Source organism: Nothobranchius furzeri, chromosome 12 (assembly GCF_043380555.1).
Source record: "Nothobranchius furzeri strain GRZ-AD chromosome 12, NfurGRZ-RIMD1, whole genome shotgun sequence".
NCBI classification, from domain to species: Eukaryota; Metazoa; Chordata; class Actinopteri; order Cyprinodontiformes; family Nothobranchiidae; genus Nothobranchius; species Nothobranchius furzeri.
In genome coordinates, this window is record NC_091752.1 from 62,411,588 (window position 1) to 62,435,916 (window position 24,329).

Here is a 24,329-nt window from a genome sequence, read left to right on the forward strand (position 1 = left end):
AACTATATCAGTCAAATATTAAAGATTCAATATTGATAAACCATATTTTTATGAAATATTACATTTATATTGTACTGACCATTTTTTTTAAGTAACCAAATACAAAACGTTACACCACTGACCAGGTAGCGATGACCCAAATAGTCAAAGAAGTCAGCAAACACTTCCTTGAATGATGTGGACGGCGGTGGTCACGGCATGGGGGCACGGCCGCCTGCGAGGGGGCATTGCTGTTGCAGTCCGCCCAGCTCTCCCTAGTCTACTGGATGTCCCTCGATAGCTCGGGCCAGTAGACAATAGTGTGGGCCCACTGTTCCACTGCCGAAGCACCCTGGTGGCCAGCATGTGCAAGTACGCCTCTCCACATTGTAAACCTCTGCCACTGCTCGGATAGCATCCACGATGGCCAGCTGGGATGCCTGGAAGGCTGCCTCCCACTCAGGTGACCATGCAGCCTTGCAGCACGGGCTGTCAAGTGAATGCTGCAGAGGGTAAAGGGTCTGATCTGCTCTCTCACTTTCAGCTGTTTTTGTCCTTATTCCTGCTACTGGGCCACAAACTGAAAGCAGAAATTAGGTCTTTGTTGAATCCTGGCACATTACTGCACGTGTTTTACTGCACGTGTTTTACTGCACGTTGACCCCGTCTAAAAAATGTGACCTTAAAAGGGGACTAAAATAAATCTTAAAAACTGGGTCGTAAAAGGCAAAAAGCAGAAGTCAGCTTCGGTTGTTTTGATGTTCTCAGCTCAGTGATTCTGTTTTTATTTACAACAAAAACAAATTAGTCTTACTTGTACAATTCATGCAGGTAAACAAGAGAAATGATGAAACAGACTATTCTGAGTTCAAACGTGAAAAGAATTCATGTTTTATTTGACTGACTTTGAATGAGAACAAAGTGACAACAGAACAAATTCATCAAAAGAATAAATTATCTAAATGAAGTCCTAAAATAAAACCAAAACTGCTGAATATTTACATTAAATGTAAAAATCTGACAAATCCATTGATGCCTGAATGTTAAAATTATTTACAAAAATAAGCATCAACAATACAAGCTGAGGATTTGTTTCTTCTTAAACAAAACACAGATGAAACATCTGATCTATGGAGAAGAAATCACCCCCGGTTGGTTTTTTCCAGCCAAATCATACGTGGTGTCCTCATCATGAGGAGGAGGAGGAGGAGCAAGATGTTCAACTCACAGAAAATAAGAAAGGACTCACAAACTTCTGATATTTTAGATGCCAAAACTCTTTATTTTAGGCTAACTAATTTATAGACCTGCAGAACATAACCTGCAGTAGGCTCGTCGATGAAGATACGATGAAGAAAATAATCAACATGAAGTCAAAAGGCTTAAAAAATCCACATTTGAGCTTGAAACATAAAATGAGTAGACGGAACCCTGGCGGGACTCCTGGTTCTGTAACGGATTCAAACCACAGCCTTACATGTAGCATGCTAACACGTAGCAGGGTGAGTTAGCATGGCCAACACCCTCAAGAGGTCAACGTGAACACATTTAACAATCGTCTAAAATGATAAAGGTGTGATTTGTATAGTTGGAACTGACAGAAGCCCGATGAAAGTAGCCAGCCGGTGAGTTTGAAGCTGCACGGTGCAAACTAGTCTCCATTTTCTGATTTCAAGGAATTTTCTCACATATTTCCACTAAGTTGTAATCTGTCGAATGTGATTAGCTGTCAAAATTGTACTGAAATAAAAAATAAAATAAAATCCAATAAATCAAATGAAGTCTGACCAGACATTTGGAGTCCTTCCCGAACACGCATCCAGAAGGTTATTCAGGTCTATACCAAGTTTGGCAGCAGGTTCTGATCTAAGAAAACATGAATTACAACCAGCAGGGGAGACGCAGGTCACCAGTGTCGGGACTTTAATCTTCGTTTCTTACATGGCTGCAGAAAAGGATTAGAAGTGCTAACAGCCAGATGGTTGTTACGCTTCCTCCTGATTGGCCAGTCACAAATATCCCAAACATCCATTTTCACTTTTCAGATGTTTCTTTTTTATGACTTTCATTTACTGCACCTTCTGCAGATCAAGCTTGGTGATGTACGGTGAGCGAAAAGAGCCCAGGTAGAGGTGCCCATCGTACTCGTGGACCTCGCTGACGTAGGCCGTCACCAGGCCGTTGGGGTCATGAAAGCTCCGTGTGCAGATGCCACCATCGTGAAGCTCCGCCACTAAACTGTACCGCGGAACAAACTTCATCAGCACGTCTTGACTGAAGAGCTTGAGGGAAAAAAAATAAAATAAAAAAAGAGAGTCCAGAGGATGGAACAGAAAACAATCTGAATAAATGACGAATGGGAGGAAACATATGATGCACGATGACGAACAGATGCTAAGTAAAAGGTTTGCAGGACTGAATCACCTGGGATTTGGTAGGACTTTACTCAAACTACTAAGAGTCTTTAACATGCAAATAAAAATATGAATAATCCACTAATAATAAAGAGCTTTTTGTATCTTTTTACCTTGAAAATGAGTTTTTTGATCCAGGGTCTCTGGGACAAGAAGTCCAGCATTGAGAAGCCAGGGTTCGGTCTTACAGCAGACATGGCCACCCAGTAACCTCCAGTTGAGCTTGGCCGGATGTTGTCAGGAAAGCCAGGCAGATTGTCGACGAACGTATCCATCCCCCCTTTGTTCAGACCAGCTACATGGACCCTGGAACAGACACACGAACACTTCTGCTACCGAGGCCGGCCCTCCACATTTTAAATGTCACCGCTTTTAAAAACTCGGTTAAAGGGCACCTTTATTAATGTTTCTTAGTGCATTATTAAGCATTGATAAACTACTAAACAAAGTATTAACAATGGCCTAATAGTAAAGTTAATGTTAGGTCACGCGTCACTAAGCAGATTGGACATTAAGATTTCCATCCTGAGACATTGAACATTATTACACACGCAGAAACTGAAACTTAAAAGGTTTAACTACGCAGAGCACAACATGCACGATCCTGAAAATAACACTGACCCAGACAACCACACCATACAGACGGCCAATTCAACAGGTATATTAAAATGGAAAATGCATACATTTCAATAGTAGAAGCCTCTAACGATGGTTCTAAAATTACAGAACGCTTAAGTAAGTTAAAACAGTTTAACATCAGAAACACGAGAAACGGACTAGAAGGAACGGATCCTTTACAACGCCCAGGGTGAATTAAAAAGGAGGCGAGGTTGCTTTTATGTAGATAAAAGTTTTGTCTGATTGAATGGATGTCAAGCACCATAGATGATGTATTGGAATGTGTTACCATGTTGAAAAAGCTATGATGCGCCTCTAGGACACCAGGATCATGCCTTGACACGTTCAGTGAAAAACTTGCTGCTATGTTTAGTGGCCTAAATGATAGAAAGGTGCACGTCTTTTTGGTGATTGTAGTATAGATCTTGTGCTGACTTTCAGAGCGCTGCATGGTCTGGCTCCATTGTATGTTCGAGACATGCTCTGCCCTTACACGCCTTCTCGCAGGCTGAGATCACTGGATCAAAACCTTTTAATGGTCCCACGTACTCGGTTCAGGACACGAGGAGATCGCTCATTCCAGGCCGTCGCTCCTAGGCTCTGGAATGAGCTACCTCTGTCATTACGCTCAATCGACTCAGTTGATGTTTTTAAGAGCAATCTTAAAACCCATTTGTTTCTCCAGGCATTTTAAACTTAGTCTCATACAGATTGGTTGTATTTGACACTATGTATATTGTGGCTGTATTTTACTGTATTTATATGTTGTTGCCTTTTAACTTGTGAAGCACGTTGTGACCTTTTTTGTCTGTGAGAGGTGCTATACAAATAAAGTTACTTACTTACTTACTTACTAGATGAGCTAAACCCAAATGGACATCAGAAATCAACACTTTATCAATAACGTATGGTATCTGCCTTCTCCCTGTAACGTTCAAATGCTGACACCGCCCTACTGCTCAGGTAAAACCTAGAACAGCTTCTGACTACAGTGGAAAACAGTTTTCATATAAGTAAGTCATTGTTAAATATGATCAAAACATTGTCTTATTTAAAATAATAATTTCTTACAGTGATAATTGATGATAAGCTCACCTGGAAGTTTGATAAATCACGTGAAAACAAAAATGTTAAAAATCTTCTAAAACCTATTCTCTACAAAACAAAGCATGTCCTACAAGTTTCATTCTTCTCTGTTGCTTCCACGTGTGACTTGTGGTCTAGAGATATGGGGCAGTGCATATAAGACCGAGACTTCCTAGTTTTAGGTTACCAAAAAGAGCTATAACTTAAAATCAGTGGAACTATAACCAACATCTGGTTTATTAAGTTGAACCTTGAACTGTTACGATTTAGTCCAATACAAACACAGATAAAGCACTAGGTCAGTTGGAAGTCAGAGGGTCGATATGACTCGAGGGAACAAACATAGCAGATGTGTTTCTGTTAGAGGAGGTAACTTGTGGGATGGCTATGGATGTAACTCAAAAAGGTGTGGTTCATTCTCCATGTTATTTTAAAAAAATCTATAAATCAAGAATGAAAAGAGCAAAAATAATAAAACTCTTGGTTGTCTTGCTTTGATAATTGTCATTAAGTGTTTTTTTTATTCCTTTCTCCCCGTGTCCTGTCTGGCTGTGAAGCAAACAGAATTGATGTCTGAATGCTGGCGACAAGCCTTACAGATTTATTCTCAGGTGGAGCATCAAAGCGTCTGCTTTTAATGTCACACCTGATACTTAAAACTTTGTTATTGTTTTTTGGATGCTTTATAATTCTGACCAGACACGGAGACAGTGGTGAAAGAGAAAGGAAGAGACAAAAAAAAAAGGGGGGGGGGGGGGGGTGGATCCACAAAAATAAACAATCAATGATGAACAAGAGTCTGCTTCTAGACCTACAGAAAAGGGACACACAACAATACAACAAGATCAAACTATCACTGCATCAACCTGATGAGGAAATATAAAATCAACATTGTTTAACTGAACAATCACACAATAATAAATCACAGTGCATTTAGCGCCAACCACAGCCTTGAGACATGTGTTGAACGTGCCCAAGTCCATACTTTTGAGAGCACCATGTGAGCACCTGTGTGTACGCACGCTTGTATATGTAAGGTTTCTCTATAAAAGGATTCAATAGAGAGTGTGAGGGGCCACAGATCTGCCCCCAAAGATGTGTAGGAGATGGAGGGAGCTCCAAGTCCCAGAGATCCAGGAGCTGCACCAGAGCACAGGGACCCCAGGGAGACTGCGACCAGAAAAGACCCTGCCCTAGAGGATTGCCCCGGGGGGGCCACAACCAGCAGCTGGCAGAGCCCCGAGAGACATCAGCGGCAAGCTCACAGGCCAGCCCGCAGCCTCCCACCCCCAGCCGGCCGAGCACGGAACCCAGCGACCCGGGACCCAGGGGTGACCAGTGCCGCCGGGGACCCAGCAGAGCACAGGGACTCAGATCCCACCAGGCAGCCACTGGGACTGATCAGGCAGATGCTAAAAATCTTAAATTGTAATTAAGTGTAATTTTAAGTATTTACTTATTTAAGGAAGATTTCATTTTGTTTCGTTTTCTTTAATCTTGCTTCGAGCTTTCCATACATGAGCTGTAGGCTAAAAGATTATTTTGTTAGAAGGGTTGGTGTATCTTCACCCTGAGCAGCAGCACGGAGCATGGGCCACAGCAGAAGAGAAAAAAACCTCCAGGAGAGTCCGAACCAGGATGGACACCAGTGGAAGTGACACTCCTGGTACCGTTACCCATGCCGCGCTTAGGGAACGAACTTACCAACAAGTTAAAGTAGAGTTCATGAGTGGATCCAAACTGCCTGATGAACAAATGACACGCATGGCGGCAGGCATCGCTGCTGAGCCGAAGCCAAAGGCGGAGTCTGGATCAGTGGAGGGTGGAAAAACTAGTTCATGCATTTATTACATCAAGACTGGATTACTGTAATTCATTACTCTCAGGAAGTCCACATAATGTAGTTAAAAGTCTTCAGCTTGTCCTAAATGCTGCAGCTAGAGTTCTGATGAGAATTAAAAAGAGAGATCATATCTCTCCTGTCTTAGCTTCCCTACATTGGCTGCCTGTTAAATTCAGAATAGATTTTAAGATCCTTCTTCTCACATATAAAGCTCTTAATAATCAAGCTCCATCATACATCAGTGACCTGGTTGTTCCATACGTTCCTAACCGAGCACTTCGCTCTCAGACTGCAGGTTTACTGGTGGTTCTCAGAATATCTAAAAATAGGATGGGAGGCAGATCTTTTAGTTATCAGGCTCCTCTCCTGTGGAACCAGCTCCCAGCTTTAGTCCGTGAGGCAGACACCTTGTGTACTATTAAGGCTAGGCTTAAAACATTTTTATTTGATAGGGCCTATGGTTAAAATCTGATGTTAGCCTGGATCAGGACAAGTGGGGGAGTAGAGGGAGGTGGAGTGTACAGTCTGTAAAGACGGCTCTCCCTTGCCCTGCCTCCAACATGCCTCCATCTAAAAGGCTAGGTTATCCAGAGTTATCTCTGTAGTTATGCTGCTATAGGCTTAGACTGCTGGAGGATACACTGACTCCTTTCCACACTCGGCTACTTTCTTCTACAATTTGCTCTTTAACTGTATTATTTCCTGCTATTTCAGCTGTTAACTTTATTTTTTCTCTAAGTGTTTTTCTCCCCAGAAGAAGCTGCAGTGATGTTCTGCTGAGCTGTGGTGGCCTCAAGGAGGGGGCCATCGTCTAGCACACTGCTGCTAACCACTTAAACATTCTCCCTCTCCTGATAATAACATTTTACTCTCTTTGATATTGAATGTGTTACTACTAGTTTACCCGTTTAATTATAGATTCACTGGGATAAATACAATAAAGTTTATCTCTCACCAAATAGAATATTTACTAAGAAATCACAATGTAACCATAGAAACGTTACTTGGTGTGTGTGTGTGTGTGCGTGCGTGCGTGCGTGCGTGTGTGTGTGTGTGTGTGTGTGTCTCTGCTCTGTCTTCTCGATCCCCAGTGAGTCGTGGTGGATGGTTGCTTATACTGAGCCAGGATCCTCTGGAGGTTTCTTCCTGTTAAAAGGGAGTTTCCTCTCCACTGTCGCTAAATGCTTGCGCAGTATGAGGATTGCTGTAAAGACTCTGACACAAGTCAGTGACTTGATGCAACCTGCTGGGTTCCTTATATAGGAAACTTTTTACTGCTTGGCTTAATGAACTGACCTGTATTGGAATGTTTATTGTGTGAAGGTCCTTGAGACGACTCTTGTCGTGATTTGGCGCTATATAAATAAAATTGAATTGGGAGCTGGCCCGTTGCGGTTTTATAACAAACTGGACATTACAGAAATAAAAACCCACGGAGTCCAGTAGAAGTGTGCAGGTTTCTCACAATGCATGTTTCTGCAGCGGCTGGGAATTCTGATCCCCGTTTATGGAGGCAGGTGGAACAGTCATCCGAGCTTTACGTTGCGGCGAGGTCGATATAAGGAGGCAGTTCATTAGACCCCCACCCCCGCCCCCCCGAACAGCCGTGTGCGGGGGGAGGAGCTTCTGTCCTCCACTTGTAAATAAATAATTGTATTGCTTCTTTGTGAAAAGTTAAATCTAAACATTCCTGCGTTCATAGCCGTTCACTGGTTCTTCATAAAAGCTGATGGAAGTCACTTAGTTTATTGCTATAACTGTGGCCATGTATTTAGCTGGCTGTCTGCTTGATGAGAATTGCTCTTGTATGGTATAAAGGTTTTTGATGATTTTCAATAGATCTTAATGCATTAGTTCATTTTCAGCAGAAACACAACATAGATGTGGCCAACATGGTCTCTCTTTAGGTCCGGAAAACCTCACCAGGGAGGCGTCCAGGAGGCATCCTGACCAGAAGCCTGAGCCGCCTCAACTGGCTCCTCTCAAACAAAAATAAGCTTCTTCACATTTTTTTATTATTTTAAAATGATAATAATCCCCCAGGATGAGTTGTGCATTAAAGCCAGATGAACCCTCCTCTGGATCAGGTGATGAAACCTACAGAGACCAGGGTTTGGCCCCTGAGGGTCTGGAGACCGTGGGGGGTTTGGATTCTCGAGGGCATCTGGACAGATGGAATCATGTGATCTGTTATCATCTTATGAGGCTGAAGCTCATCAGGATGTGTGTTGTGGAATGTTCTTGTTCCTTATCCAGGTTCTAGTTTTGACAGACCCAGGTTCAGGCTAAGCCTCTGTTTCAGGTGAGGTAGCAGAGTTACCTGCGGATGCGGGCCATGGTGGTCTCTGCCACAAGAACAGACTCTTCATCGGGAAGCAGCTGGATGCCGTTTGGGAATCGCAGGTTTTCCATGATGACAGTCAGCTCTTTGGTTTCTGTGTCGTACTCCAACACCCTGGGTCCAAAATCACAACAAGACCAGGTGAAATAGAGAATTTTAGTTTGAAACATCGTTAACAGGAGGCAGGGCCAGAAAAGGCACCTGGGGATCTACACGATGATTATTCACTGATCTGATCTGATCCCATAACAGATTTTCATTCACCCGTTCTCCGAAGTGCTGATTCTCCACCCGGACCCTACACCTCACCATGGTGAGGTAAATGTTCCCCCATGAGGTCCCCTGTTAAAGGCCCCATGGTGAATATATCCTCAACGAGGGGAGAGATAAGAGGGGCAATGACAACAGCCCCGAGAATAGGGGCCCATGTGTGAGTACCTGGTGGACGGATTCTACCCATTAATCCCACCAGGCACAACCCAAACCAGCTACATGGGATGGTTCACCTGTGGACCCACCACCTGCAGGGGCAGCATGAGGAGTATGGTGCTTGATGGATCGAGGACCAGGTCTGATCCCTGGAATCTAAAACTGGTCATTTGGGTTAGGCCGTGGAAGGAGAGCTAGCTGGTGCTCTGAGCGGGGACTCCGTGGTCCTGTTGGGGGACGATGGCAGCTTGACTGGGATGACCGGCCCATCTGGAGTTTGTACGTTGTACACCTGAGCCCTTACGGGATAACAGAAATCCTCAAACAGATAGAAAAAGCTAAACTGTGTTCCTCAACTGGGAAACGGCGCTTAGGTAATGTGCACAAATCCTTTCAGGAGTTCCGTAGAGTAATACCAGCTCTAAAGTAGCCGAGACTTAATGCTCCAGCATGCCGTTACCATGGTGACAGCCCAGCTCTGTGCTGTATCATACCGTCCGTCAGCGGTGGCCTCCATAATCAGGTGCATGTAGTCTCTACGTTGCCACCTGCTGCTGGAGTCGGTGAAGTACACCTTCTTTCCATCCTGCGTCACAGTCACGTCGTTGATGAATGATAGCTTCCTGCCAGCGACCACCTGACCTCCTGCCACCAAGCGGGTTGCTTCGCCTGCACAGGAAGGTTTTTAACAACACATGAACAGCAGGTGAGAGGGGGCGTGACTAATAAGAACTTACCTGTCGTGGGGCTGACCTCAAACAAGCCCAGGTAGGCGTCAGCTACAAACAGAGTGCCGTTGGGTCCGACTCTGATGCCCAGTGGCCGACCACAGCTGGGCTCATCTGCTGTAGAACCTGCAGAACATCAACAGTCCTTTGGTCTGATCAGACCATCAGTGGTAGTTGTTTCTACCGCAGCTTCTTCATGACCTCAAATTAGCCCCAACTCTAGTAGCAGTGTTGGGAAACGAGTTTGAGGCAACACCTCATCAGGCTAAAGGTTCCTGTTGTTCAACGGCACGTTGACACACACAAACTGCTGTTTTGCAGGAACCAGTTTCTTCTGGTCTGTTTCATGATGATGAAAGACACAATCCATTACGACCTTACAGTTGAGTGGGTGAAGGTTGGACGTGAGCTGTAGTTGAGACTGCTGGTTTTATTGGTGGGGGAGGTCACTAGACGAGGGCTAGCCCTGTCCGTTACTGGCCAACTGAATCAATAGGCTCCGCCCCTCACAACCCTGACCGTCTAGTACCCGAGAGGTGTTTGGTGTTGAGGTGTGTTAGCCATTTTAATGTCTCACCACATGGCTCTTTCCCAAGCCTGGTCACCGTAACAATTCTTCGACCACTCAGCTTCACGATTTTCCCATCAGCTGTTCCAGAGAAGAGGACATCTGCAGATAGAGGACAACCACCATGACTCGGTCTGGGCTTGAAACAAGACTGGTGGTGCCTTCGGGGCTCAGACTAGAGTCCCAGGCAGGAGGAAGGATGGGGGGGGGCTTTACAAACCTCCAATGTTAGCGATGGATTCAGGCCCAATGATCTGGTTTTCAAAGAGTCTCTGGGCTTCTCTGAGCTTCAGGTTAGACTCCCAACATCCCCTCATTGGTGGGGGCTCCTTTAGTCTGCAGCAGTAGGAATAACCAGCAGGGGGCAGCAGAGTTAAAACAGGACAAACCCAGCATGTTTTAGATGTTTCCTGCTCCAACACACCCAATGGTTGAATCACATGTTCAGCTCTGCAGAAGCCTGTTAATCACCAGGGGCCCCTTTTGTACAATCCCTACCCAACTTCAAAAGTAAGTTATCCCCAAATCAGCTGTTTTCTGATGAGGTGTATCTCATTCAAAATATAAAACCCAATGTGGTGCCCTCTTCTTGTTAAAATACCACACTACACCGAATTCAAAGAAAAGGAGGTCTCCTGTGACATTAGCTGGACCCATGTGGGATCCACAAGCAGCCGTGTCTCGGGCTAGGCCCCGCCTCCATAGCGAGTTGGAGTAGGAATAACAAAGCACCTCATGAGCTACCGGTGCTAAATGATATGGCTCAGGGCCGCTCGGCTCCAAAACAAACCTTCCTCCCTTCCTCCAGTCTTCTGGTGAAGGAGTAAATAACTCCTCCGCCTCAAAAGGACCGCTCTGAGGCACAGGAGCTAGCTTTGCTATCGGGAACGGGGCAAAGCTGCCTTTTCTCTGTCTGAGCAGTGTTTGTGCACATTTGGTTGAAGTTCAGCTGGCGCGTGTGTGTTAATTGGCTGGCTCTGTGAGTGACGGTCCCCGAGGCGAGTGGGGTGTGTGTGTGTGGGGGGGGGGGGGGTAGCAGACCTGCCCTCCCTGTCCAACAAGCAAGGCCCTCTTCAGGTGCTTTTTTCAAACTGGAAAGTTGGCTGGAGTAAGATTTTGGTAAGGGAGTGACTTGTTCTTTAAAGTCAGCAAAAAAAAAATATTTTTTTTTATTTGTTTACGGAAACTAATTTCCCAACCTGAAAAACAAAGCTGACAAAATCACACTCTTCCTAGAAATGTGATCTGGTGTTTATCCTGCTGCCTGCCCTTACCGGTCAATGCAAGCTACCTTATGATGTGTGGCATTTCATGGGTAGCCATGGCAACAAAGACAGAAATCCAGGTGCTTCTGTCTGATTTAGCCACATTTTCCCAACAGGGTTATCTTCATAAACGGGGGAGCTCCAGATTTGACACGGTGAAATTTAACAGCTTTTTAATGCCTGTTCAATCAAATTTAATGCCAAGTTTGCGGCCGGAAATACATATTTACACGTGCGACAAAACAAATATTTTATTGTGCGGCATCTTAGCTGTTCCTAGAACTGCACTTTTCTGGACTGAGATGTCTGATGTTTGTCCTGGGATCTGCTTTGTTGTGCAGCCCTGGACATCTTAGGCCATTACTTTATAATAAAACAAGTTTTATCAGACTTGTTTTTTATTGGTTCTCTGTTGCAAACCACTGTTGTTTGTTTTTTGTCAGACTTGCAAGAATGAAAATATTGCCACTAGGGTTGTCACGATACTAAAATTTCAAACTCGATTCAATACTGGAAAAAAACTCTATACTTGATTTCGATACTATTTAAAAACACCAATTTATTGAACAAGTTTATTCAAAAAATAACATTCCTCAATTTATATTGCAAAAATTTAATGTTAAGAGTTAAGTGTGCAAAGTGCTTAAACCTTTCAAGTATCAGCATTTTTTAAAACGTGCATACAAAAACTGGCAAAAGTTAACACTATAAATCATGAATTGTCTCACTATATATATACACTATTTGCAGAGTGATGTTCTGCTGCTTAAACTCTGTTTAAGGTGCATTTTTGTCATAATGCCATATGTTTTGTTCTGTACTTTTGAACAACTCTGTTGGTCAAATAAAGGGAGAAAACGAATTTCTCCACAGTAGGACAAAGGTACAGTGGGGCAAAAAAGTATTTAGTCAGCCACTGATTGTGCAAGTTCTCCCACTTAAAATGATGACAGAGGTCAGTAATTTTCATCATAGGTACACTTCAACTGTGAGAGACAGAATGTGAAATAAAATCCATGAATTCACATGGCAGGATTTTTAAAGAATTTATTTGTAAATCAGGGTGGAAAATAAGTATTTGGTCAATAATAAAAATTCAACTCAGTACTTTGTAACATAACCTTTGTTGGCAATAACAGAGGTCAAACGATTACTATAGGTCTTTGCCAGGTTTGCACACACAGTAGCTGGTATTTTGGCCCATTCCTCTATGCAGATCTTCTCGAGAGCAGTGATGTTTTGGGGCTGTTGCCGAGCAACACAGACTTTCAACTCCCTCCGCAGATTTTCTATGGGGTTGAGGTCTGGAGACTGGCTAGGCCACTCCAGACCTCGACTTTTGCTTTCCAAAAGGGTCTATGTAGGGGGCGGGCGTATTACGTGAATGGACCCATCTGATTGGCCGCATATCAGAAGGACTACATTTGATTGGTCAATTAATACTTCCGTGTAAAAAAACAGAGCTGGTTTACAAAAAGCTGATGTATGACATGGATGGAAATGTTTGAACCAAACATGGCTGTTTCTGCCGTGTTTTGCGATGGGCCTATCGCACGTCCTGTTATCACGATGACGATAATTTTTCGATATATTGTGCAGCCCTAATATCTAGGTATCGGTTTTTTTGACAACACTAATTGCCACACTAGTAAAGTACTGGAACTTTTTTTTGGGACAATTTCTTCCACCTCTCCTCGCTGCAGCATCTTGTTTAAGTCACACTGCTGTCTGTTTAGGTTTGAAGGGAGGGCTTGGTGACGGAGCTTGAGTCTGTGTTTTTGATTGGTTGGGCTTAAGTAATGACCCCAACATCCCCATACGGGCCTCCAAGCTGCTGGATACCTCAACAAGTTAAGCTCCGGACTAACAAGCAGGGGACATGGGTTCAAAACCGGGCTAAGGCAAAAACATACCAGCATCCAGTGTGGGCCCTTAGGCAAGCTTCTTGGTGCCATTTGCCTACCTCATACCATGATGAGAGCAACCAAAATGAATGCGATATAAGTATTGCCACTTTATATTATTATTTTATCATTATTATACTCTTAACTCCTATATTAGCTCTCTTATCTTTATCTTTATATTTTTGCACCAGGTACCACAGCAATTTCCTAATGTTGTGATTCTCTCACATATGGTAATCAAACCTTCTGATACGGAGTTGCCGGCTCAGAAGTCGCCCGGCCAAACGAGGTCTGTGTCAGGTGCTGGGGAACCAGAGCACCCTGATGAAAAGTGGGCTACTGGTACAGGATGGAAATGTGCGAGATGCCAGAACCTGGATCTGTTGAAATGCTACTGCTCCAGCAGCCCTAGTCAGAGGGGTTACATGCGGAGAATGTTACTTCGAAACCTGCACTCAACACTAACAGCCAAACAACTAGTAGCTCAGTGTTCCAACATCCACAAACAGTAACCGCTATCCCAACTTGAGATTGAAGAGATAAAACAAAAATTCTACGGCAAGGGGGGGCCAGGACACAAGGTCAGAGGGGAGTTAATACCAACTCCCCATCCAGAGGTTGGGTACAAAGCCCCAATAAGTGAGACAACGCTGAACAAGGCAGGAACTGAGCTGAGAGACAGGATAACCACCAGGAATTCCTGACGCCTCAAATTACAAACATTTAAAACATGTATTATTTTTCTAAAAAACCATGTTGTAAACCGTGTTTCGTTTGTTTTTAAGAAATCTAACAGCCTATTTATGACACAATGTGTTACCATTTGAAAAATGATATAACATCTGAAAAATAATGCAAGTTTTCTGAAATTTAATACCTTTTTTCTTAAATGTAATACTTTCAAGACCTTAAATTTGACTATCCTGAATTTAATGCTCGTTTGATTCTTTAAGACCCTGCGGCTTCCCTGATAAATCACACTTTGTGCAGAAAAAACCTTACGCAATCTCCAGACCTCTTCTTGTTTGTAACCAATCTGAGACACCTGGTGATTAAAACCAGGTGTGTTGAAGTTATTTTGATCTCCACCATCAGACTCAGGAACCACACCCTGGTCTACGCTGACCATTGGGTGACCCAATAGGACCTCCACTTGCTGTACTCCTGTCTGCAGCCTCCAGCCAAAGTAGGACACTAAGTTCCTTCATTCACCAACATTCGTAAATAACTGACTATTCCTCTTTCAATCCCAACGACCCAAGTCCTCCTATCAAAACTAAAATGTTCATAACTCATGATTTTAGCCCAAAATTGGTTTAAACGCTGTTCAGGTTCCTGGAACATTTCTGATGTTCAGACCCTATTTCCCTGGAGGCTCCAGGTGTGTACAGGTAGGTCTGCATCCACATATCTGGAGAGAACCCAGCCCCGGGAGGCTGACGGTCACGGTTACCAGCAACGGCTTTTGCTATTGCTGATAAGAACTGGATGGTGGCCCTGGAGGGTCAAATAAACACAAGTTTTCCCTGAAACAACCAGCTGCTCTTTTGATGAACAGGATATAAACATACAGAACATTTATAAATTATCAAAAGTTGGTCAGGTCAGGGTCTGCTCGGGCTTACCTGAAGACCTCTGGCTGGATGGGTGACTCCAGAATGAGGATGATGACGAGGAGAGGAAGAAGCAGGAAACCCCCCAACGACAGCAGGATGACCTTGAACACCTTCCCGCTGTAGGTACTGGCAGGGAAACCGGTAAACACTCGGTTAAAGTTTGGACACTACACACACATCGCAGTTAGAACCATGAAGCTCCTCAGGGCTCCTTCCTTCATACCACTGACTGAATATCTGGAGGTTAAATAATCCAAGATCCAAGATGATCATCAGATCCAGGTCATGTTTCAGAACCAGATGAGAACCAAATTCAGTTCCCAGTTTGGATTCAGATCATAAGACTACAAAAATAATAATAATAATAATAATAAACTAAAAAATAACTGGTTCCAATCCAGAACCTCTTCCAGAGTCCAGAACAAGCACATTTTAACATAGAATGTGCTACTACTAGTTTATCTGTCCCCTCCCAGGGATGCCATCTTACCGTGGTGGAGGGGTTTGAGTCTCCCAATGATCCTAGGAGCTACATTGTCTGGGTAGGGCCACCCATGGGAAACAGGTCCTAGGTGTGAGATCAGACAAAGTGCAGCTCATAGACCCTTTACGAGGAAAATCATAAATGGAAGCAGCGTTCCCTCGCCTGGACGTGGGTCACCAGGGTCCCCTTCTGGAGCCAGGCCTGGAGTTGGGGCATGTTGGAAAGCGCCTGGTGGCCGGGCTTTTATCCATGGAGCTCGGCCAGGCACAGCTCGAAAAGGAGCCGTGTGTCTAGAGCTGGGCGATATGACAATTTTAGACCGTTTTACGATCTACACATCTGACGGTCTGTCATTTTTGAGAGACCTTTTTATCACGATTCACAGCTCTGCTATTGAAATTCTGCCTTTGAATGAAAAGGGAACTTACCCCAGGCGAATGACACGCCTTTGTTTGACCCTTAACCAGTCAGAGTGAGTCATAGTAATATATTAGTGCCTCGCTTGTTTTCACCTGTGTGTGAACAAACATGGCTTCGGCCGCGGCTGAGAGCGACAACGAGGTTTTCGTTCCGAAGAGAAACGCCTCGTCCATTATATGGAACTGGTTTGGTTTTTCACTAGATGAAAAGAGCAGCGAAACGTCATATGCAAAGTTTGCAAGGAGAGCGTCAAGGCAAGTGATGGCAACACCACAAACTTGTTTAATCACTTGAAAAGAAGGCATCCCAAACAGTACAATGAGAGCCAGCTGGCAGCTAAAGCTAAAAAGCCTGCGGCTGCAGCGGCAGCGGCTAGTGCTTCTTCCTGGCAGCAAACGCTAACAGAAACACTCACAAAACTCACTCCCTACGACAGAAACAGCAGACGATGGAACAGTGTGACAGATGCAGTGACGTACCACTTGGTTAAAGATTTGTGTCCCGTGCGAACAGTAGGAGCGGGATTTAAGAAAATGATAAAAACATTGGATCCGCGCTACGAGTTTTCCAGCCGCAAGTATTTTTCGAACATCGCCATTCCACGCATGTACGCTGAATGCAAAGTGAGCGTTGCAGAAAATATTCAGAATGCGCAGTTATTTGCTACCACAAGCGATCTCTGGTCCAGCCGCACATCAGAGCCGTATTTGAGCTTAACTATCCACTACATGAGCAACTGGGAGCTACATAGTATTTTGAACAAGTTAATGTTTGCACAATATGTTTGCAATTGACATGTTTACACTTTAAATATGTTTACGATTTAAATTTATGTTATGTTACTAGAAAAACGAGAAAAACTGATTTTTGTAATTGTTTCTCTCAGGGCTTTTATCATCTCTGGTGTGAGTTTAAAGTATAAGTGTGTTAGCACTGTGTTGATTATCCCTAATATGAATAAATGTTTATTTATTTAATGTTTCTCTTCTTTAATACGCAATTGAAGTTATGCTATTCATGGATAAATCGTGATAAAATCAAAATCGTGATAAAATATTGGAAAATTCGTGATATTCTACTTTTTCCATTTCGCCCAGTCCTACATGTGTCCCCCTTTCAATGAGCTCACTAGTCGTGGGAGAGGCCAAAGGGGACGGATGCATTGTGTGTCGGGTGGCAGCCAAAGGCAGGGACCTTGGCATTCTAATCCTTGGCTACATCCTTGGCTACAGCAAGGGTGGGTATACTAGGATACCTTTTGGACGCCTCCGGGTGAGGATTTCTTGGTGCAGCTAAAAAGCAAAGGGGATCCGTTTTGGTGGCCTGATGATCAGGTCTCTGCTTTTTGCAGATGATGTGGTCTTGTTAGCTTCATCAGACAGTGATCTCCAGCTTTCGTTGGAGCAATCCGCAGTTGAGTGGGAAGCGACTGGGATGAGAATCAGCTCCTCTAAATCAGAGACCGTGGTCTTGAATCGGAAAAGGGTAGAATGCCTTCTCCAGGTCAGGAACAAGGTATTGCCTCAAATGGAGGAGTTTAAGTATCTCAGGGTTTTGTTCAAAAGTGAGGGGGAAAAATGGAGTGCGACATCGGTAGGCAGATTGGTGTTGCATCGGCAGTGATGCAGGCATTGTAGCGGTCTGTCGTGGTGAAGTTGTAGTGGGAGCTGAGCAGGAAGGCAAAGGTCTTGATTTACCAGTCACCTATACTCATGAGCTTTGGGTAGTGACTGAAAGAACGAGCTCACAGATAAAAGTGGCCAAAATAAGTTTTCTCCACAGGGTGGCTGGGCTATAAGGTTAGAGATAATGTTAGAAGCTCAACCATCCGAGGGCTCAGAGTAGACCCACTGCTCCTCCATGTTGAGCCAGTTGATGTGGCATGGGCACCTGGTCAGGATGTCTTTTAGAAGCCTCCTTGGTGAAGGTTTTCAAGATCCAACTAGGAGGAGACCCGAGGGAAGAGGAAGACCCATGACACGCTGGAGGTACTACGGTCTTTTCCCAATACTCACATATCCACACTTGCGCCCTTCCATTGCGCAATCCCGACCAGGGGTGCAAGTGCATAAAGTGTCCCGATTCTCAAGTGCAGGAGTTGATCACGCCCCTTTTGTGCCCTTGATCCACAATGTGTATTACCCACAATCCATTGCTGTGGGAGAGTAGGCTCAAGTTCCTTTTATGAACATATGTATTTTCTAATGAAAATAGTTAATTTTTGGATGATTAGTTGATGCTCTAAAACTCTAAAACTTATTTTTATGTTTTTTATCCTCGTCTCCTACGTGTTCTTTTTTCATGACGGTATTGGAACTGACACGTTGCTATTTTTTCCACACCGGCTGTATACGGTAATACCGTAATACCGCCCAAGTCTAGCATGGGACTGTGTCATCGACGAGGAAGGCATGAGCAGCAGGGGGCAACACTGTCCTAGGCTGCTTGCAGATAAATGGAAAAGGAAGCGACGCCGCCAACATCGTCACAGCTCTGAGGATTAGGGATGGGTACCGAATTCGGAACTTTTTAAAGGTACCGACCGAATTCCATAGTACCGACCGAGCACCGATTCACGTCATTTCAAACGGTGCCTCGTTTCGGTACCCGTCCATCATAACAAGAACTTGCCTAGACAGCTGCGCATGCGCAAGAGCGTTATGTCGTCGGTCCCTGTGAGTGAGCTGTAAACAGAGCAGCATGGTAGACAGAACGCACGTTAAAACTCGGGACCACTTCACTAAATGTGATGGTAACTGGGTGATGATGAAACCAGCGACAGACAACGATCGAAGTGAGACATCCTCATCTTAGTCTGCTCCGGTAGGTAAATAAAATGTTTAAGATAACGTTACCTTGATATGTTAGCTTCCGTTTCGCTAATGGTGCGTTCGCTTTCTCCTCGGAACTCCGAATTTCCGCCTAGAAGAACATGAACGCGCTCTAAAGTTTGGCTTCACTTTACTAAATGCGACGGGTGATTGGGTGAAGATGAAACCAGTGACAACGATCTAAGTGTGAGGCATCATCGTTTTAATCTGCTCCAGCAGTTAAATAAACTGTTAAAGATAACGTTAGCTTGATATGTTAGCTTCTATTGCCACCGTTGTTATCAGCTAATGGTGCGTTCGCTTTCTCCTCGGAAATTCTAACTTCCCAGTAGGAAAAATCAAATGAAAAAAGACGGCAAAAGAAATGAAGATACTCAGTAAATTTAGTTCACAGTAAAGATGTTTGCTTCAGTTTAATTATCAGCTTATAAAACTACAAGGACGATGTTAAAATACAAACAGTTGAATGTTATTTATCGTGATATTTATCAAATATTGTTATATATTGAGAAAAATATATATTTAATTATAAAAGAGAATTAAAATAATAAACACTCAAAAGTATCGAAAATTGGTACCGTTAAGTACCGGTATCGATTCGTAGGTACCGGGAATTAGTACCGGATCGATTCAAATGTCAAAGGTACCCATCCCTACTGAGGATGGCTACAGGTAGTAGCCGATATGTTAATTAATGAAGTGAAGGAAAACTTTTCTTGTCTGTGTTTAAAAAGAACCAAGAAATACAAGCATGGACTTTATTAACTATGAGATAGAGAACCTTAAAATAAGGTAGGAAAAAACACCTTTAAAGCAATGTTTGTCTCACTGAAACAAAAGAAGGAAATTTTACTTAAAAACAAACACCTAAACAGAGATTAATGCTCCAAGTTCACAGCAGGAATGCAGACAATAAAACTGAGAAATGTGTTGGACTGTGGATCTACAGGTCCTTCAAAAAAAATTAGCATATTGTGATAAAAGTTCATTATTTTCTGTCATGTACTGATAAACAGTCGACTTTCATATATACCGTATTAGATTCATTACACACAACTGAAGTAGCTCAAGCCTTTTATTGTTTCTAATATGGATGATTTTGGCTACAGCTCACGAAAACCAAAAATTTTTATCTAAAAAAATTAGCATATTTCATCCGACCAATAAAAGAAAAGTGTTTTTAATACAAAAAAGGTCAACCTGAAACATACAAAACATTCATAACATCCATAAAAACTAGAACTAGCAATAAGAAAAGTGTATATTCAAATAACAGTTCTACAGCTGTGTATAAAACCAGCTGGTGAACTATGAACAGTAGTGTTATTATGGTGTAGGTTGTAAATAAAACTTGTAATATCTCAGGAACCATATCAGCACAAATGACACTTTTACCCGCACAAAAGAAGCACTAAAAACGAGACAGGTCTGGTTCATTTTGGAGCTACCTGGGGGCTGGTAACATCATCGCCCCAAAGTAAAACTTGTAATATCTCAGGAACTGCAGCAGCACAAACGGTAATTTTACCAACCTGGTGTCCCAGAGCAAAGGGCCAAGGTGCTGTTTAACACCATCAGCAGCATCGTGTCTCCTGCCTCTCCTACAGCCTCCATCCACTCTGTTACAGACTGTGAGAACTTTCTGTCTTTCTTTGTGGACAAAGTCAATAAGGTTAGATCTAGCATCTCTCCTTCAGCCTTATCGCTGCCTCTCCCGACTCCAACCAGGCCCATCATCCTAGATAGCTTTGCTCCTGTTTCTTTGCCTGAGTTAACCAAACTAGTTAACTCTATGAAGACCTCTGCATGCCCCCTCGACATCTTACCCTAATCTTTGTTTAAAAGTGCTTTTCAGTCCATCGGTCCCAGCGTGCTCTCTATAATTAATGCTTCTCTGGTTTCTGGTCAGGTCCCTGCTTACTTTAAGAACACTGTAATCCACCCGCTTCTTATAAAACCGAGTCTCGACCCCTCTCTCCACAGCAGCTTCAGACCCATCTCTAAACTTCCGTTCATCTCCAAGATCTTGGAAAAGTTTGTGGCTAAACAACTCACAGCTGCTCTTGATGAACATAACATCTATGATAGCTTCCAGTCAGGTTTTCGTAGAGCTCATTCTACTGAAACAGCTCTTCTTAGGGTCTCTAATGACCTTCTGAATCACAGTGATGCAGGGGACTGTTCTGTTCAGGTCCTGTTGGACCTGACAGCAGCCTTTGACACTGCTGACCATCGCCTGCTACTGGAGAGGCTGAGAGACTGGGTAGACCTATCAGGAACTGTTCGAGTGGGTCTCCTCTTATCTGTCTGAGCACTCCTTTTCTGTGGCCATCTCCAAGTTTAGGTCCTCCACCACCTCCCTTACCCATGGTGTCCCACAAGGTTCTGTGCTGGGGCCTCTGCTCTTCCTCCTCTATCTTCTCCCTCTTCAGCACATGATCTAGGGATGGGTACCTTTGACATTTGAATCGATTCGGTACTAATTCCCGGTACCTATGAATCTATACCGGTACTTAACTGTACCAATTTTCGATACTTTTGAGTGTTTATTCATTTAATTCTCTTTTATAATTAAATATATATTTTTCTCAATATATAACAATATTTGATAAATAACACAATAAATAACATTTAACTGTTTGTATTTTAACATCGTCCTTGTAGTTTTATAAGCTGATAATTAAACTGAAGCAAACATCTTTACTGTGAACTAAATTTACTGTGTATCTTCATTCCTTTTGCCGTCTTTTTTCATTTGATTTTTCCTACTGGGAAGTTAGAATTTCCGAGGAGAAAGCGAACGCACCATTAGCTGATAACAACGGTGGCAATGGAAGCTAACATATCAAGCTAACGTTATCTTAAACAGTTTATTTAACTGCTGGAGCAGATTAAAACGATGATGCCTCACACTTAGATCGTTGTCACTGGTTTTATCTTCACCCAATCACCCGTCGCATTTAGTAAAGTGAAGCCAAACTTTAGAGCGCGTTCATGTTCTTCTAGTCGGAAATTCGGAGTTCCGAGGAGAAAGCGAACGCACCAATAGCGAAACGGAAGCTAACAAATCAAGCTAACGTTATCTTAAACATTTTATTTACCTACTGGAGTAGATTAAGATGAGGATGTCTCACTTAGATCGTTGTCGCTGGTTTCATCATCACCCGGTTACCATCACATTTAGTGAAGTGGACCCATGCTTTAGCGTGCGTTCTTTCTACCATGCTGCTCTGTTTACAACTCGCTCACAGCGAGCGATGACATAACGCTCTTGCGCATGCGCAGCTGTCTTGGCAAGTTCTCGTTATGAAGGACGGTTACCGAAACGAGGCACCATTTGAAATGACGTGAATCGGTGCTCAGTCGGTACTATGGAATTCGGTCGGTACCTTAAAAAGTACCGAATTCGGTACCCATCCCTAAGCACATCCTGAGCTCCTTCAAAGGAATCTCCTACCATCTTTACGCAGATGACATCCAGCTGTACATCTCCTTTAAGCCCCATGAGATGTCTAAGCTGCAGCTGTTACACACCTGCTTAGACTCTATCAAAACCTGGATGGCTGGGAACTTTCTACAGCTGAATGAAGATAAGACTGAGATCCTCATCTGTGCCCCAGACAAGCTGGTTCACAAAGTCAGAGACTCTCTTGGTCAGCTTGCTTCTCACACCAAACCTTCTGTCAGGAATCTTGGCGTGACCTTTGACCCAGCTCTCACCCTGGATTCTCATGTCAGTTCTCTTGTTCGCTCTTCCTTCTTCCATCTCAGGAACATTGCTAAGCTGAGTCCCATTCTGTCCCGCTCTGAACTTGAGACAGTTCTCCACACCTTCATCTCCTCACGCTTAGACTACTGTAACTCTCTTTTCACGTGTCTGAGCAGAACCTCCCTGAACCGTCTACAGGTGGTTCAGAATGCCTGTTCTCGGCTTCTGACCAAGTCCTCCAAACACACCCACATCACCCCGCTTCTCCTCCAGCTTCACTGGCTGCCAGTCAACTTCAGGGTTCATTTCAAGATCCTGCTTCTGGTCTTTAGGGCCTTACATGGACAAGCACCATCTTCTTTTATTGGTGATCTTCTTAGTCCCTACACCCCCAGCAGGTCCCCGAGGTCCAGTGATCAAAGCCTACTGGTTGTGCAGCGCACCAGGCTAAAGACCAAAGGTGACAGATCATTTGCTGCTGTGTCCCCCAGACTCTGGAACTCTCCCCCCCCCCCCCCCCCCCCGAGTCTGAGATCAGTGGACTCAGTGGTCTCCTTCAAAAAGCAGCTGAAGACTCACTTGTTAAAGCTGGCTTTTGTATGACCTTCTTCAACCCCTCTCTCTTTATTCTGCTCTCCCCACCTATTCCACCTTCCTCAGGATCCACTGATTTCCCTCTTTCCTATTCACTCTCTCTCTTTCTTTACATTTTTAATCACAATTGTCTATATATATTTTTTGCTCATTTTAAATATATTTTTAATCGTTTTCTAAACTCTTTTTTATGTTTTTACTTTTTTTGTTTTTGTGAAGCGCCTTGTGATTTTTATCTTGAGAGGCGCTATAGAAAAGATCTTTTTGTCTTCTCCTTCTGAACAAACGAAGCACTAACCACGCAGCCTATTTGATTGTACTTTTCAGGTGGGTGGGGGGTCAGCTTCACTGAGGTGTCCCCTTTTTAACTTTGAGCTCCCGCCCTTCAAAGGTCTGTGCACGGCCCTGCTCTTGAATTGGCGCTACACCAGGAACCAGCAGGACAAAACAGGACCGACTCAAGTTGTTAGGAACCGAACCTTTAATCTGGGTCCATCCATCCCACTTTCAGGTAACAACTGGTTCCAGAAGCAGTTTAATGGTTCTGGTCCTGATGTTCCTGTTCTCACAGCCGGACTCTGGACGAACTCTGGGTCGAGTTCAGAGAACAATTCAGACAGCCGAACCGAGCCCTGACCAAACGGAACATTCCAGACCCTCCATCACCTGTTCACCCCTCAACATACCAACCGTCCGAACCTTTCTACGCTGACAACGTCTGACCCGGTCACATTTGCTTTTGCAGGTTCTGAGCAGACTGATCCGGAACTGGTCTCACCTGGATCCTTTGTGTCGCCGCTCTGGAAGTTCCTCCGTGATGACCTGCGGACGGTTTAGCCGCCGGAACCGGATTCCTTCCGAATCGTTCATACTAATCCCGGCTCGGTTCGGTAGATGGTCCGTAGCTGTGTTTAGGACCGCTTCCAGAGACAGGTAACGACCCGAACTTCTTCTTCTGTGGTTATTAAGTGACGCGAATGCGAGGCACCGCCCCCAGCGGCCCAGCAGAACCCTGCACCCCTGCCCTGACCCCACAGAGTTCTGGCCATTCTGGTTAGTTAGAAAACACATTTCTCCTTGGGTTATGGTTGGTTTAATACAAGCAACACTACCAGGCCAGCTACGTCACAGGTTCTACAGCAGGGGCGGCTCCAGAGTATTTTACGGAGGGGGGCACAAGGGGTACCAATAATGAACTGGGGGTGGGGCGCACTCAACCTATCTTCCATTCTACAACTGGAAACAATGACTTATATTAGACTGTATATGTGTACATGTATTTGTCTTGCTTTTATGAACCATTTTCAGATGAAGCAAGAGCTTTTGACAAATGGAAACATTTCCTTTGTTTACTTAAACACTGAAGCACCTATCAAGCATCGATTGGAACCGGGACTAACTCTCAGTTTTTCAAAGCGTTTTATTTCGATATAGTTTTGATTCCTAGTATGCCGATTGGAAGAGGAATCTGCGGAAAATCTCATTGAAAAAAAAAACGTG

At 43.9% G+C, this 24,329-nt stretch overlaps 1 protein-coding gene across 1 annotated transcript; it reads right to left on the reverse strand.

Moving 5' to 3' along the window:
* Positions 1-1,238: 1,238 nt before the first annotated feature.
* Positions 1,239-23,915, reverse strand: apmap (adipocyte plasma membrane associated protein). The gene is made up of 9 exons (XM_015975832.3): positions 23,608-23,915; positions 14,801-14,917; positions 10,227-10,342; positions 10,016-10,108; positions 9,448-9,564; positions 9,205-9,379; positions 8,261-8,395; positions 2,507-2,699; positions 1,239-2,261 (listed from the first exon to the last, which is right to left on the reverse strand). Exons 1-9 carry the CDS (start codon positions 23,898-23,900, stop codon positions 2,049-2,051), a joined length of 1,452 nt encoding a protein of 483 aa, XP_015831318.2. The 5' UTR covers positions 23,901-23,915; the 3' UTR covers positions 1,239-2,048.
* Positions 23,916-24,329: the final 414 nt, after the last annotated feature.

Excerpts from the sequence above, each read along its gene's own strand:
- apmap (XM_015975832.3), bottom strand. The coding sequence starts at position 23,900 with ATGTGTTTTCTAACTAACCAGAATGGCCAGAACTCTGTGGGGTCAGGG. Across the intron at positions 14,918-23,607 it reads CGGCGACACAAAGGATCCAG|TACCTACAGCGGGAAGGTGT; the intron begins GTGAGACCAGTT and ends TTTCCCTGCCAG. Across the intron at positions 10,343-14,800 it reads ATCCAGCCAGAGGTCTTCAG|ACTAAAGGAGCCCCCACCAA; the intron begins GTAAGCCCGAGC and ends CTACTGCTGCAG.